The 17,243-nt window shown below is 43.9% G+C and overlaps 1 protein-coding gene across 1 annotated transcript in view; it reads left to right on the top strand.

Annotated features, from left to right (window-relative positions):
• The first annotated feature begins 157 nt into the window (after positions 1-157).
• The window catches only part of LOC144507963 (mitogen-activated protein kinase 11-like), a 61,733-nt gene continuing 44,647 nt past the window's right edge, over positions 158-17,243 (top strand). Inside the window, exon 1 of the mRNA XM_078235573.1 lies at positions 158-459. Coding sequence (XP_078091699.1) covers positions 296-459 — 164 coding nt within the window. The 5' untranslated portion in view covers positions 158-295. The remainder of the gene's footprint in view (positions 460-17,243) is intronic.

Genomic DNA, 17,243 nt, shown 5'->3' with positions numbered 1-17,243 from the left:
AAGCGGAGTTTCCCCCTGATGGTTTATGGTTTTAAGTGTGAGGCCACATATTCTGCACAAATTGAAAAGCAATTGCAATGTCCCAATGTGACAACTTCAATTGCAAAGACTGGTAGTGGTTGTGTGGCTTCAGCGCCTGGTCCATGTTGCAGCGCGCAGTGTGGATCATGTACCCGCTTGTGCAGAGTGCGCGCTGCCTGCCATCTGAATGGAATAAAATGCGAGCGTGTGGCTGCGATTTGTAATCGGTTTCGATTCGACGCTGCTGACGGGAGGGAGGGGGAGGGCTGAGTGGATGTCCAGCAGCAGCAGCAGCCGCCGGATTGCAGCGTTTGATGGAGTAAGGATGTCAGTTAGGACTGGCTTTTACAAGCAAGAATTAAACAAAACGATATGGGAAGTGCCGGAGAGATACCAGAATCTGACTCCCGTTGGATCCGGGGCTTACGGATCAGTCTGGTAGGTGAGATCCATCCTGAGCTGCAATGAATGCACCCAAAGGAGGAATTTCTGAGTTTTTAATGCTGATTTGTATCCATTATCCTGTAGCCTGCTCAACATCCTTTCAACATTGTGCTGTGACATAGCTGGGATTTTGAGCGTTGCCTGTAACTAACGCTGCTGAATGTGGCTATTGAAATGTGTCACAGGAAAGAACATTGAGCGCAATTTCAGAACGAGTGCAATTTCAGTGTGACTGCCGCTTCTTAAGGTTCGCAATGAGCACTTTCCCCGGATAAATGAAGAGGTAACCATGTTGGAATGGGCTGTATGGGGCGGGGTTTGGGGCAAGCCAGCTTCTCGATGTGAACTGCTCAGAAGCGCAGTACCGGTGCCGTTCTGAAATAAAGGGGTTTGAATGTGTGCCTTTTTTCTCTCATTGAACCGTAAGGCTATTAAACCGCAGCCGCTCCCGGTGGTACACTCAGACATATCTGCACCAGCCTTCATCTGGCACCCTCTGGCTGGAAGGTGGATGGTGGCATTAACCGTGGCAGCATCTAATACAGGTGACTGTACTCTGCCCCTCCATTCACAAAACCCTTTGATAACATGGCAACATCATATCATGGACCACTGCGTCTTTTGTAATGATTTGTCTTTCAGTTTAGCTTTAATTCCCTCAAGCAACCCAAATGGTGTTCAGGTCAATGCAATGGCTTATTAGCCAATGTTATCCTTAAATATATTTTTATATTTAAAATATATATTTAAACATAGACCTGAAATCATGGAAGTATTGTTTCAGTAGGCTTAATGACTGCAAACAGATATTGCATTAGTTATTTGATTTTCCTATTAGCTGGTGAGACTTCAGCACACCTAAAATATGTCTGTTTATAATCATTCTACAGAGTCAGAATGATCGAGCAGGGCTGACCGAACTAGCAAATTCATCCCACACCCCTGCCTGTTAGTTATTGCCGTGCAATATTTTCCCCTTCGAGTATATATCGTCAATCCCCTTTTGAAAGTCATTATTGAATCTGCTTCCACCTCCCTTCCAGGTCAAACCAACTTGCTACATAGAAACATTCTCCTTATCCTGTCTGATTTTTTGCTCATTACTTTTTAAACTATATCCTTTAGTTACCGTCTGCCACCGGAAACAGTTTCCCTTGGTTTACTCTTTATCAGAATCCTTCATGATCTTCAATACCTTTATCAAATTTCCTCTTAACTTTCAGTCTCTCTAATCTTCTAACATAAGCCTCTCATTGTTAGTAAATTCTCGTAATTCTCTTCAATACATTTTTATCTGGAGGCCTTGACGTTCTTCCTGAAGTGTGATGCCCAGAATGGAACACTCCAGCGAGGCCTAGTGTTTTGTAAAGGTTTAGCATAACCTCCTTTCTTTCGTACTCTGTGCCTCAATTGAGGCACAATGATCATTTATGCTTTTTAACAGACTTCTCAACTTGTCCAGCAACCATCGAAGATTTGTGTACATACTTACCGCAAGGTTTCTCTGTTCCTGTGCCCTGTAAAACTGTATAATTTTGTTTGTGTCACCTCTCCTTATTCCTCCTATTAAAATGTGATTTGCACTGCTGCCTCACAGTGCCAAGGACCTGTGTTTGATTCCCGGCTTGGGTCACTGCCTGTGCAGAGTCTGCACGTTCTCCCCCTGTCTGTGTGGGTTTCCTCCCACTGTCCAAAAGACATGCTGGTTAGGTGCATTGGCCGTGCTAAATTCTCCCTCAGTGTACCTGAACAGGAGCCGGAGTGTGGCGACTAGGGAATTTTCACAGTAACTTCATTGCAGTGTTAATGTAAGCGTACTTGTGACACTAATAAATAAACTTTAAACTTTTAACTTTAAAATGTATCAATTCAGGCTTCCCTACATTAAATCCTATCCGCCCTGTCTATCCATGTTACCAGTCTGTGCCTCCCTATCCTCTTCGCTGTTTACTACATTTCCAAGTTTTGGGTCATCTGCAAGTTTTGAGCATTTGCTCATTATAACTGTTTCCGGTGGTTTTGACATATCGAATCACACTTTGGTTGCTCAGATAACTTGTTCGTCCTGTCTGTCTTTGTTGATGAAACAAAGTTTTGGTTCAAATTATCATCAAAAGAAACAATTTTGGATAGTTTTATTACATTCTCACACAGTGGCACTAACGGTTTTACAGTGGCTCATTTTGAGTGGCAGAGAACGGTATTCGGTTTTATTATTAGTTCCCAGGATGTGGGTATTTCTAGTGAGACTTGCTGTTCATACCTGGCTGCTCTACATAGCTGGTGATGGGCCCTCTTTTATTTCAATGGATGTTTGACACAACTGAGTGGCTTGCCAGGTCACTTCAGAGGGCAGTCACATGGATGTTATTCTGGAGCCACATACATGTCAGACTGGGTGAGGATAGCAGGCTTCCGTCCCAGAAGGTCATTAATGAACCCGCTGGGCTTGTATGAAAATCCAACATGAACATGACCACTTTAAACAATACCAGCTTTTTCAATCATAGAATCCCTTCAGTGCAGAATGAGGCCATTTGGCCCATCGTGTCTGCACCGACCACAAATCCCACCCTATCCCCGCAACACCACACATTTACCCTGCTAATCCCCCTGGCAATTAGGGGCAATTTAGCACAGGCAATCCACATAACCTGCATATCTTTGGATTGTGGGAGGAAACCAGAGCACCCGGAGGAAACCCATGCAGACACGGGGAGAATGTGCAAACTCCACACAGACAGCGACCCATGCCAAGAATCAAACCCGGGTCCCTGGCGCTGTGAGGCAGCAATACTAACCACTGTGCCACCATGTAGTTTTTAACAATGGCATGGTGGAACTTAAACTTGCATTCTCTAGTTTTGAAACCAGGCCTCTTGAATACTTGTCCAATAACCAGTGTATATTAATGCAATAATAGATATAAAAGCATTACTGTGTGCTTATTGACTTTACAGTAGTGTGTTTGCACTACTGGTGTCCCCAGTTGGAATATAATGTTGTGATGACCACGTGCCAGTGTTCTAATATAATTCACAAATATATCTCTGAAACGGATAGGCCTGAGGCTTCACTAATAGCTTTGGGTTATTTTTTGATTTTTTTTTCTAGTCTCTTTCATCCTTTAACTTTCTGGTACCATATCTTGTGAGAGGCTGTTTTAGTTCCCGGTTGTAATTCTTGTAGCATGCGTGTGTGCCAGCAATTCATTTTAATTAGGTAATTTATATTAATTCAGTAACATGACTTAGTGCCACTGAATTTAATAGAACTGGGTGTCACAGCATTTAGAATTGTGCTTCATGTCTGCTCTGCTGCAAATGCAATAGTATAAACTTTCAAACATTGAATTTAATTTTCTAATTTTTCAATGTGTGCTGGAATACCACTGTTTTACCTTCTAATGCTCCACTATATTATACCTTTGCACTGGGCACAGTAAAATAAAATTAATATTATGTGTCCTTTGTCAAATGCTTTACCTGTAACATGGTCAGAGGGTCAGCGCTGAAGGAGCACTGCATTGTCAGAGGGTCAGCACTGAAGGAGCACTGCATTGTCAGAGGGTCAGCACTGAAGGAGCACTGCGCTGTCAGAGGGTTAGCACTGAGGGAGCACTGCACGGTGGCACAGTGGTCAGCACTGAGGGAGCGCTGCACGGGTTGCACAGTGGTCAGCACTGCTGCCTCACAGTACCAGGGACCCAGGTTCAATTCCAGTCTCGGGTCGCTGTCTGTGCGGAGTTTGCACGTTCTCCCCGTGTCTGTGTGGGTTTCCTCCGGGTGCTCCGGTTACCTCCCACACTGCAAAGATGTGCGGGTTCATTTGATTGGCTATGCCAAATTGCCCCTTAGTGTCAGGGGACAAGCAGGCTAAATACCTGAGGTTACGTGGATAGGTTCTGGTTTGGATTGTGGTCAGTGCAGACTTGATGGGCCAAATGGCCTTCTTCTGCACTGTAGGGACTCTATGGTTAGAACATAGAACATAGAACAGTACAGCACAGAACAGGCCCTTCGGCCCACGATGTTGTGCCGAGCTTTATCTGAAACCAAGATCAAGCTATCCCACTCCCTATCATCCTGGTGTGCTCCATGTGCCTATCCAATAACCGCTTAAATGTTCCTAAAGTGTCTGACTCCACTATCACTGCAGGCAGTCCATTCCACACCCCAACCACTCTCTGCGTAAAGAACCTACCTCTGATATCCTTCCTATATCTCCCACTATGAACCCTATAGTTATGCCCCCTTGTAATAGCTCCATCCACCCGAGGAAATAGTCTTTGAACGTTCACTCTATCTATCCCCTTCATCATTTTATAAACCTCTATTAAGTCTCCCCTCAGCCTCCTCCGCTCCAGAGAGAACATTCCTGGCTCCCTCAACCTTTCCTCATAAGACCTACCCTCCAAACCAGGCAGCATACTGGTAAATCTCCTCTGCACTCTTTCCAGCGCTTCCACATCCTTCTTATAGTGAGGTGACCAGAACTGCACACAATATTCCAAATGTGGTCTCACCAAGGTCCTATACAGTTGCAGCAAAACCCCACAGCTCTTAAACTCCAACCCCCTGTTAATAAAAGCTAACACACTATAGGTCTTCTTCACAGCTCTATCCACTTGAGTGGCAACCTTTAGAGATCTGTGGATATGGACCCCAAGATCTCTCTGTTCCTCCACAGTCTTCAGAACCCTACCTTTGACCCTGTAATCCACATTTAAATTAGTCCTACCAAAATGAATCACCTCACATTTATCAGGGTTAAACTCCATTTGCCATTTTTCAGCCCAGCTTTGCGTCCTATCTATGTCTCTTTGCAGCCTACAACAGTCCTCCACCTCATCCACTACTCCACCAATCTTGGTGTCATCAGCAAATTTACTGATCCACCCTTCAGCCCCCTCCTCTAAGTCATTGATAAAAATCACAAAGAGCAGAGGACCAAGCACTGATCCCTGTGGCACTCCGCTAGCAACCTGCCTCCAATCCAAAAATTTTCCATCCACCACCACCCTCTGTCTTCGATCAGACAGCCAGCCAATCGGCCAACTTTCCCTCTATCCCACACCTCCTCACTTTCATCATAAGCCGACCATGGGGGACCTTATCAAACGCCTTACTAAAATCCATGTATATGACATCAACTGCCCTACCTTCATCAACACACTTAGTTACCTCCTCAAAAAATTCTATCAAATTTGTGAGGCACGACTTACCCTTCACGAATCCGTGCTGACTATCCCGGATTAATCCGCATCTTTCTAAATGGTCGTAAATCCCATCCCTAAGGACCTTTTCCATCAATTTACCAACCACCGAAGTAAGACTAACCGGTCTATAATTACCAGGGTCATTTCTATTCCCTTTCTTAAACAGAGGAACAACATTCGCCATTCTCCAGTCCTCTGGCACTTTCCCCGTGGACAGCGAGGACCCAAAGATCAAAGCCAAAGGCTCTGCAATCTCATCCCTTGCCTCCCAAAGAATCCTAGGATACATTTCATCAGGCCCAGGGGACTTATCAACCTTCAGTTTATTCAAAACTGCCAGGACATCCTCCATCCGAACATCTATTTCCTCCAGCCTATTAGCCTGTAACACCTTCTCTTCCTCAAAAACATGGTCAGAGCCTCTCCTTGGTGAACACTGAAGAAAAGTATTCATTCATCACCTCGCCTATCTCTACTGACTCCATACACAAGTTCCCACTACTGTCCTTGACCGGCCCCAACCTCACCCTGGTCATTCTTTTATTCCTCACGTAAGAGTAAAAAGCCTTGGGGTTTTCCTTGATCCGACCCGCCAAGGACTTCTCATGTCCCCTCCTAGCTCTCCTAAGCCCCTTTTTCAGCTCATTCCTTGGTGACTTGTAACCCTCAATCGAGCCATCTGAACCTTGTTTCCCCATCCCTACATAAGCTTCCCTCTTCCTTTTCACAAGACATTTCACCTCTTTCGTGAACCATGGTTCCCTCACTCGGCCATTTCCTCCCTGCCTGACAGGGACATACCTATCAAGGACACCCAGTATTTGTTCCTTGAAAAAGTTCCACTTTTCATTAGTTCCTTTCCCTGACAGTTTCTGTTCCCAACTTATGCCCCCTAATTCTTGCCTAATCGCATCATAATTACCTCTCCCCCAATTGTAAACCTTGCCCTGCCGTACGGCCCTATCCCTCTCCAATGCAATAACAAAAGACACCGAATTGTGGTCACTATCTCCAAAGTGCTCTCCCACAACCAAATCTAACACTTGGCCCGGTTCATTTCCCAGTACCAAATCCAATGTGGCCTCACCTCTTGTCGGCCTATCCACATATTGTGTCAGGAAACCCTCCTGCATACACTGCACAAAAACTGCCCCATCCGAACTATTTGACCTACAAAGGTTCCAATCAATATTTGGAAAGTTAAAGTCCCCCATGACAACTACCCTGTGACCCCCACACATATCCATAATCTGCTTAGCAATTTCTTCCTCCACATCTCTATTACTATTTGGGGGCCTATAGTAAACTCCTAACAACGTGACCGTTCCTTTCCTATTTCTAACCTCAGCCCATATTACCTCAGTGTACAGATCCCCCTCGAACTGCCTTTCCGCAGCCGTTAAACTATCCTTGATTAACAATGCCACTCCTCCACCTCTTTGACCAGCTTCCCTACACTTACTGAAACATCTATACCCCTGTACGTCCAACAACCATTCCTGTCCTTGTTCTACCCACGTCTCTGTAATAGCCACAACATCGTAGTTCCAAGTACCAATCCACGCCCCAAGTTCATCTACCTTGTTCCGGATGCTCCTTGCATTGAAGTAGACACACTTCAACCCACCTTCCTGTCTACCGGTACCCACCCTTGACCCTGATACCTTCCCCAATACCTCACCACCCTCACTGACTTCCAGACTACAACTCCTTTTCCCACTCCCCTGACAAATTAGTTTAAACCCCCCTGAAGAGCCGTATCAAATTTCCCCCCTAGGATATTGGTGCCCCTCTGGTTCAGCTGCACCCCGTCCTGTTTGTACAGGTCCCACCTTCCCCAGAATGTGTTCCAATTATCCACGTATCTGAAACCCTCCCTCCTACACCATCCCTGCAACCACATGTTTAACTGCACTCTCTCCCTGTTCCTCAACTCGCTATCACGTGGCACCGGCAACGTACCAGAGATGACCACATGTTTTGTCTTGGCTCTCAGCTTCCAGCCCAGCTCCAGAAATTCCTGCTTTAAATCCCCGTCCCTTCTCTTACCTATGTCGTTGGTACCAATGTGATTCACGACTTGTGACTGTTTCCCCTCCCCCTTCAGAATCCAGAAAACACGGTCCGAGACGTCACGGACCTTGGCATCTGGTAGGCAACATACCATCCGCGAGTCTCTTTTGCTGCCACAGAACCTCCTATCTATCCCTCTAACTAACGAGTCCCCAATAACTATTGCCCTCCCGCTCTGCCCCTTACCCTCCCGAGCCACAGAGACGGACACAGTGCTGGAGATCCTCTCACTGCGGCTCACCACTGGTATGTCATCCCCCTCAACCGTATCCAAAGCGGAATACTTGTTGCTAAGGGGAACGACCACCGGGGATCCCTGCACGGACTGCTCCCTCCCAGCCCCTCTCACCGTCACCCATCTGTTTTCATTCCTCGGAGTAACTGTATTCCTAAAGCTTCTGTCTATGGCCACCTCTGCGTCCCTAATGATCCTAAGTTCATCCAACTCCAGCTCCAGTTCCCTAACACGGTTTTGGAGGAGCTGCAGATGGGTGCACTTCCCACAGATGTAATCAGCAGGGACACTGACGTCGTCCCTCACCTCAAACATAGTGCAAGAGGAACATAGCACTGCCTGCACACCCATCCTCTCTAGATACCTTGCCAGTACCAGGTAGAAAGTGCAAAAATGAATTTAAACTCACCCCTGCTCGCCCTTTCTGCCTAAGCCCTGTGAGCCAAAGCCTTATAGCTCACACTCTGCTTCCCACACACTCCACTGACCGCTCCCGCGCTGCCCGCTGTGTACTGCAGCCGACCTTTTATACTTTGCGCGCTTAAAAAACCCTTCCCAGACTCCTTAGCAGCCCACTTCCAGTTTTCAATTTAAACTTAAGAAAAATAATACTGCAAAAGTAAAGGCCAAAAAAAACCACACACTAGCTGACTAATTAAATAAATAAATAATTCAATCAATCTCTCACCAGCACTCCTGCCTCCAATCACTCCCTCTCAGCTTGCTCCAGTGGAACAATGAGGTTAAAGTACATTTCACGCACAAATGAATAATTGAGGAACTTTTCTTATTTTTTCAGTAACGATAGCTTGAGTAATTTAAACCAAATATTGAATCTGATTACAATGCTTTTTGCTGAGAAAAAGGTTTACTTCCAGAAACATAAATGGGTCCTAATTTGTTATAGAACTGAATCTAAAGGTGTCTTGTTAGACTTGCCCTTGCCTATTTAATCTCAGGGATATATTGCGCTCCAAATTGTTTAAACTGATAATGACGCAGCGAGAGAAAACAGACATCTGGGACTTGAGCGAATTGGACATGCAACTTGTTCTCTCCTTAACTAATCAGATGGAAGGTTTATGAAAGTGCAAGGATTGAAAAGGAAGTGTGAATTGTGGTGAGTGAAATCCACGTCACATCCCACACAGAGAAAGAAATAAAGAGAGGGAAAGCAATATTAGATTAAAGAAGAGAAAAAAGCAACAGAAGGAGGAAAAAGAAAAACAATAAATTATTAAAATATCCAGCAACAACTAAACCTCAAGGAAGGAGACTTCACATATGTAATAATTTGTTGACACCAGCACGGTTCATTTGTAATTAACAATTAGCACATTGTTAAAATAATCTTTGATCGCTAATGCAGCCTTAATTAAATATGTGTTTCCCTCAAATAGCTCAAAAAACAGGTTTGTGCCATTTGAGATCAGCTCTAACTTTTGGAGGTGACTTTAGTTCATATCTACAGTCCCTATACTCAGCGAAGCATCTACTTAAGAAATATGCCCAAGACCACACAGATTTCTATGCTGCACTCCTCAGCCTGTGAATTGTGCCAAGTCAGGTTCTGTTCACTGTTCCAAGATAGGGTCTGTCCTCGTCAACACAGCAACTGTTCTCCAGGTGCACCAATACAATCCCCATTGCCAAGACCCTCTTGCAACTAAAGAAAACCAACATGAGTGGCGCCCTTATCAAGGGGTTGAAGCAGGGGAAAGAGATATTACCATTGAAATGCTCACACACTCTGCCCTTTAGAACCTGGTAAACAGTCAGGATCCAGACCACACGTGGCCAAGACAAACTGGCAATGGTACACAGCCATGCCCCACAGCCTAACACCTCTGTCATTGCCTCGGACAGTGCTCGTTACATACGAAACTGGCGTCACCTACTGCAGGTATCTGAACTAGCACCATCAACAATCACAGTGCCCCATGCTTCCAGCCTGCAACCCAATGGAAATGGAGGCTCCTCCAGAGACCAACACAGCAAACCCTGCAGCCACTGGGTACAATGCAAGGATGCCTGGTGCCATCCACACTGAGATCATCAACCTGGGGGCATCTCCAGAACAGCCAACTCACACAAACACATGCTCAGGGCTCATGAGTAAACCAAATACAAGGTTCAAGGACTATGTGATGAACTAGTCTACAAATGGACTTTGTTTTTTAAAATGGAGCGGGAAGGAGACAGCTGCAGCAGCCCGATCAGCCTTTTGCACAATGTAAATAGTTGTGTTGTTAGCCCTGTATGTTATAAATCGTTTATACCTTGTTTTCTTACACTGTTACACCTCAGTACTAGTAGTTGTCCCAATTTAAATGGGAAGTCATAGATCAAGTGGTCCCGTGGACGCAGGAACAAAAGGGGTCACGTGTTGAGAATGCAGGATACATGATACAGAATAGATCAGTGAAAGTCATTTGAGATTGTGATATTGTTCGAAGTATACACACTGCTGACTGTCTCTACCCGATGTAAATCTGAGGTCATCCAAAATTGCTACCTATGTCTTAACTTGCAGTATGTCCTGTTCCCTATCACTCCTTTACCCACTGGCCTACATTGGCACCCAGTCATGCCATAATTGCCTAGGACCTGCAGAGTTTCACTGGCTGTCTTGTCTGGAGACAATACACATCTTTTTAGCCTGTCTTGATGCTCTCTCCATTCACATTGTTTTGTTTCTTAAAGACTTGATTAGTTGTAAGTATTCGCATTCCAACCATTATTCATGTAAATTGAGTCTGTGTCTTTATAAGCTCTGCTTGTGAACAGAATTCCCACTCACCTGAAGAAGGGGCTTAGAGCTCCGAAAGCTTGTGTGGCTTTTGCTACCAAATAAACCTGTTGGACTTTAACCTGGTGTTGTTAAACTTCTTACTGTGTTTACCCCAGTCCAACGCCGGCATCTCCACATCATGACCCAGTCATGCAACAGCTTGACTTTCAATTCCCTCCATAGCCTGACCCCTCCCTTTCTCTATAACCTCCTGAAGTCCCACAACCCTCTGAGATATCTGCACCCCTCTAATTCTGGCCTCATCTGCATTCACAATTATAATTGCCTAGGCCCCATCTCTGGAATTCCTTCCCCACACCTCTACATTGCTGTGTCCCATTAAGACACTCCACAAAACCTAACCAGTCGTTTTGACCAAGCTTTTGGTCATCTTTTTTATTCATTCATGGGCGTCTTTGGCTGGTCAACATTTATTGCCCATCCCTATTGCCTGAGGGCAGTTGAGAGTCAACCACATTGCTGTGGCTCTGGAGTCACATGTAGGCCAGACCAGGTAAGGACGGCAGATTTCCTTCCCTAAAGAACATTGGTGAACCAGATGGATTTTCCGACAATCGGCAATGGTTTCATGGTCATCAGTAGACCCATAATTCCAGATTTCTTTTATTAAATTCAAATTCTACTGTCTGCTGTGGCGGGATTCGAACCCGGGTCCCCAAAACATCAGCTGAGTTTCTGGAATAATAGTCTAGTGATAATACCACTAGACCATCATCTCCCCATCTGACCTAATAGCTCCTTATGTGGCTCAGTGTCCTATTTTGCTTTATGAGGCTTTTGTGATGCAGTTTGTGACATTGCATAGTTGTTGTACAAAAATGTTGTGTGTTAAAATGGGGTCAGAGATTCTCTTAGGCAGCCCTGTTGGGATAAGCTCAGTGTTTGATCTTATTGAGATTTTCATGTAATCCAATGAGGAGACGTTAAGAAAAGTATCTGCAGCATTTTGCTTTTGTATTTTTAAAAAATCAAGTTGATAGATCCCACCAAAATTTCAGACATAAATGCCACTAATGTTCAGTGCTGCAGAATGCAAGGATGCAGTATCAGTTTGTTATCACTTGGGGAGTTCTTTCAGTTTCAGCTGTGTCTCTGGTGAACATCGAGTGAAGACAAGAGAAAATGTAGGGCATGTCTTCCAGGGTTATTTTTGCACACCTCCCACTTCAACAACTGTATTGCCACAGACCAATCCTTAAATACCAAGACATTGAAGTCTGACCTTTGGCTGCTCTGCAGTATTATGGTTCTTAATAACTTAACAAAAAATAACCTAATACATACGGTTAAGAAATAACTGGTACCCTGAAGGAAGCAGTCAGCCTCCTGTTGTGTTTGACCATAGCTTCAGTCTCGTGTTTGAACTGCATTTTGAGGGAGCGATGGGAGGGACAAAGATATTTGCTTTGTTGCAACCCAGTCATCACTGCACCATTGGCTGAATGTGACACAGATGCTTAGATCTGACTCTCAGTGCCTGTCTAATGCTTATCTTGGCACTGCATCATCAAGTGAACCAGCAAGTGTATCATTTATCTGAAGGAAAGCCCCCAGTGAAAGAGGATTCAAACTAACACATTGCATATTTTCTAATTATTATGAAGTACCATAGCAGATGTAAAGAAGCATGTTAATTTTATACAAATGTGTAGCACCAGAAGACTTCAAAACAGAAAGTACTAAATAACTTGCACCACAGATTTTGGCATTTATTGCAAAAGGACTGAAGTATAAAAGTAGAGAAGTGTTGTTGCAATTGTATAGGGTGTTGGTGAGCCCAGTTTTGGTCTCCTTATTTGAGGAAGGACGTGGTGGCATTGGAGGCAGGTCAGAGGAGGTTCACCAGATTGATTCTGGGGTTGACAAATGAGAAATTAAGCAGTTTGGGCTTGTATTTGCTGGAGTTTAGAAGGGTGAGAGGGGATCTTATTGAGGTATATAAAAATTTTTTAAGGGATTGATAAAGTAAATGTAGACCAAATGTTTACTCTTGTGGGGTAATCGAGAACAAGAGGTCACAGGTATAGTTTGAGGAGATAGATTCAAAATCATCATAGAATCATAGAAACCCTACCGTGCAGAAGGAGGCCATTCGGCCCAACGGGTCTGCACCGACCACAATCCCACCCAGGCCCTACCCCCACATATTTACCCGCTAATCCCTCTAACCTATGCATCCCAGGACTCTAAGGGGCAATTTTTAACCTGGCCAATCAACCTAACCCACACATCTTTGGACTGTGGGAGGAAACCGGAGCACCCGGAGGAAACCCATGCAGACACGAGGAGAATGTGCAAACTCCACACAGACAGTGACCCGAGCCCGGAATCGAACCCGGGACCCTGGAGCTGTGAAGCAGCAGTGCTAACCACTGTGCTACCGTGCCGCCCATAGAATCCCTACAGTGCAGAAGGAGGCCATTCGGCCAAAACTGAGATGAGGAGGAACTACTTCATGATGGATTTGTGGAACTCGTTGCCCCATAGCGGGATGGAGTCTGAATCGTTGAATGGTTTTAAGAGGGAGATAGACATATTTCTAATAGAAAAAGGAAAGAGGGATATGGGGAATAGGTGGGGAGGTGGATTTGAGGCCAGGGGGAGATCAGCCATGATCTGATTGAATGGCAGAGCAGGCTCAAAGGGCTGAATTTGTCTACTTCTGCTCTTAATTTCTATATTCTTTTGTTCCAACTTTTTCAGCTCAATAGGGAATATGAAATTAATGAGGTGACAATCTTGTACTAATCATCATCTGAGCTAGAGTGGAAGACACATAATAAATTGTCACTGAACATGAACAGCACTGGACAGTGGCACTGACTATTGTAGCATTGTGTACTGTATTGGGAAATGGAGAGAAACAAACTGGTAAATGGATTGTGTAAATTAGCTGCCTAAGGGGCCAACGTGGCAGGTAGTATGCACTCACTTCTGTGCTGGAACGGCACGTTCTGCCATGTTGTTTGCAACTCCTCCGAAACTGGCATTTGGCCCGTGTTGCATGTGCGTAGGTGGGTGGAATGTGGGTGGGGGTCTACCATCTGTTTCAGGCTCTTTTTTGCGAAGTTGAACAATGAATGGCCACTGCGAAACCCGACATGCACTGTGGTCAGTTCTTTCACGGGCTCAGCAAGTAAGCCAGCTGGCCTTAAAATGACTGCATGGAGGCTGCCAATTGAAACGCAAGTTTTGGGTATTTTTCACTTATATTGTGGAAGCTGGAGGAGCACACTTGTTCCTCCCAGATTATCATTTAGCCTGTGCACCTCTGTACCTATTGCTTCCGCTTACACCATCAGAATCACCTTCTGGTCCATAGCCAACTGTAGTAGAAGAGTCCGACACATAAAGGGTTAAAGTGGGACTGAGTACAGTACCGTCCACACAGTGATGTAAGAGAACACATGACCCACACCGTGAGGTCAAGGTAGTGTTGGATAGACTGTGAGTAGAAGCAAGCATGGAGACAGCTCTTAACCTCGATTTTTACTCTATGTGTATGGGTTCTACTGGGTAATAAATACTTATTGTTGAACCACCTAAGACTACAGATACCTTAAGACTTACTGGGCTGTGACCAACACCGTACAACACCAATGAATTAGCTAGTCAATCTTGCTGCATCCTCAATGAATGCTGAAGTGCCTCAATCATTGAAATATGTTTAAATATACTGTGATATCAGTGAACATACATGATGCATTTTAAACTACAGAGTGTGATTTTGAACTTGGAGAGTAGCTGCATTTTTTCCCACCAAAGGAAGGCTAAGGTTTACAGAGCTATCCCTATTTGTGAGATTCTTCGGTGAAATTTTCCAACAGCATCATGGATAATCTCCCGGATTGTGATAGCACTGCAGGGTGGGACAGCCAGCCTCCACCCATTCAGAAACCTGGAGCTGGGAATTGCTCCAGTTTCTATTTCTGGATTGTTGTCGCATTGGCGAAGCCTTCCACTGGATATTTTAAATTGCTCCTTTTCAGAATGAATTTGCAACCTTGCTAGAAATCTTCACATGCACATTTGCAACAGCGCCAAATATAGAGATGGCAAGAGTCCAAAAGCCCTGACTACGATCCCCATAGAGACTGATAACTTTTTAAAAGGATGTGAATTTCCCGGTGACCCAAACATAGGATCGTATGACAAAATTGGACATTTTAAGATTTCAACTGTAATAAACAACATTGACTAAATGTTACTTAGTAGTAATTAAATACATTAAATTACATTATGGGTAATCCTCATTCATTCTTAACACAACCAAATGCTCCATGCCACATTGATATTATACCACACTCTAAGCTGAAAAGCAGTCTTGTGTTGAAAGTCCCTAAGCTCCTCCTGGCTTTAACAGGACCTCTTTTCCCTACCCCACTCGGGTAAATCTTGCAATGTTCTTTTTAAACAGTGTCTCCATTCAATCTTCTGAGCATAATTGAATGGACTTGCAGCCCAAGATGCCCTCTGACAAGTCCTTGCTCTTTTACTCTGCACAAGCTTTGCTGCTCCAAACAGGGAATCCATCCTCACTATACTTGGTGGTTAACCCAAAACTGGTCCTATTTTCCTGCTGGGCATTGCAGTACCTTTTGTACCTCTTCTTCCCGAAATGTCTGAGAGCAAGGTAAGCTGCTTCCTGCTTTTACGTCAAGGTGTTTAAGAGTTCCCGTCTCTTTCTGTCTCCAGGCAGATTTTATATGAGGTTACATCCTCCATCCCAAACTACCATTTTACCCTGCTTTAAAGGAGATGGTTTAAAATATAAACTGTTGTAACACCTTTAGTGAGTTGAATATTTGCCTCCCTAAATCCTGGATCTGTCTTTCCAAAAACAATACATTACTGATGAGATAATTTGAATGTGGAGATGCCGGCGTTGGACTAGCGTTAGACAATACGTATCTCTTTAGCCTGTCTTGATGCTCTCTCCACTCACATTGTTTATATCTTAAAGACTTGATTAGCTGTAAGTATTTGCATTCCAACCATTATTCTGTAAATTGAGTTTGTGTCTTTATATGCTCTGTTTGTGAACAGAATTCCCACTCACCTGAAGAAGGGGCTTAAGGCTCCGAAAGCTTGTGTGGCTTTTGCTACCAAATAAACCTGTTGGACTTTAACCTGGTGTTGTTAAACTTCTTACTGAGATAATTTGAAGCCAGAGGCAACTGTCAAATACCACTAGGCGATGGCGTCATGTCTGGACTATTAATCCTGATTTAAAGTTCGAATCTCGCCACAGCAGATGGTGGAATTTGAATTCAATAAAAAATATGTGGAATTAAGAATCTACTGATGACTATTGTTAATTGTTGGAAAAACCCATCTGGTTTGCTCATGTCCTTTAGGGAAGGAAATCTGTCATCCTTACCTGGACTGGCCTACATGTGACTCCAGAGACACAGCAACGTGATTGACTCTCAACTGCCCTCTGAAATGGCCTCACCAGCCACACATCACCACCTTCTCAAGGGCAACTAGGAATGGGCAATAAATGCTGGCTAGCCGGTGATGCCCATGTCCCACGAATGAATAAAAATTCTATTATCTACTGAAGGTTCGCAAAAGGACAAGTCAATGTTTTACAAAAAAAAAATTATATTACTGGAAAAACTCAGCAGGTCTGTTAGCATCTGTAGAGAGAGAAATAGAGTTAACATTTTGAGGCTGTGTGACTCTTCTCCAGAGCTCTCAATTTCTTGTTGCTAAATATATCTTTATTTTATGTGGTCAAATTACGAGGTTAACAATGAAATAATACACACTTCTGGAAAATTTGGAGTATTTATAAACAATGAAGACATTATTGAGTTTAGATGATTAGACCATGAAAGAGTTTGTATCAGTATTTTTGCTGATGCATGATAAGAATGTTCATATGCATTCAAAAGTCACCTTACCTAAAACAAGATACATTTTTTTCATATTCCAGATTCAGGATAGAAATGCACGTGAAGTGATTCTTACAATCTGTTAATGTACAGAATGAAGGAGAAACAAAAGATAGTTTGTTGTCTATCACTATAATAAGTCCCGGCTGATACAGGATGCTTTATTTGAAGTACTTCAAAACGAGTGCTAATAGGCATCATTCATTGTTTCAACAATGTGCTTTTGGCAAAGGTTCATCAATTTCTACATGTTTCTTAAATGCATGTGGTGCTAGAAGCTAATATCGAATCTGTTTTCAATATTTTCTAACAGATTTTCGGCTCCAACATCATAATCTTGTTAAGGTCAGTAACATAGTGAGAGGCAATCCCTGAAGTCCCCAGATCGCTGTCTGGGATGTTTTCAGATTACAACACTCAGGTGTTCAAGGGTTAGTTGACTATAGGAACTGGTTTCAAATTCATAGACTTGAGAAGGGGAAGTGTAAAATATTTGGCAAGGGAGCACGATGGCACTGTGGTTAGCACTGCTGCCTCACA

Source organism: Mustelus asterias, chromosome 19, assembly GCF_964213995.1.
Source record: "Mustelus asterias chromosome 19, sMusAst1.hap1.1, whole genome shotgun sequence".
Classification (NCBI taxonomy): Eukaryota; Metazoa; Chordata; class Chondrichthyes; order Carcharhiniformes; family Triakidae; genus Mustelus; species Mustelus asterias.
This window is presented reverse-complemented; position numbering and strand designations above follow the sequence as displayed.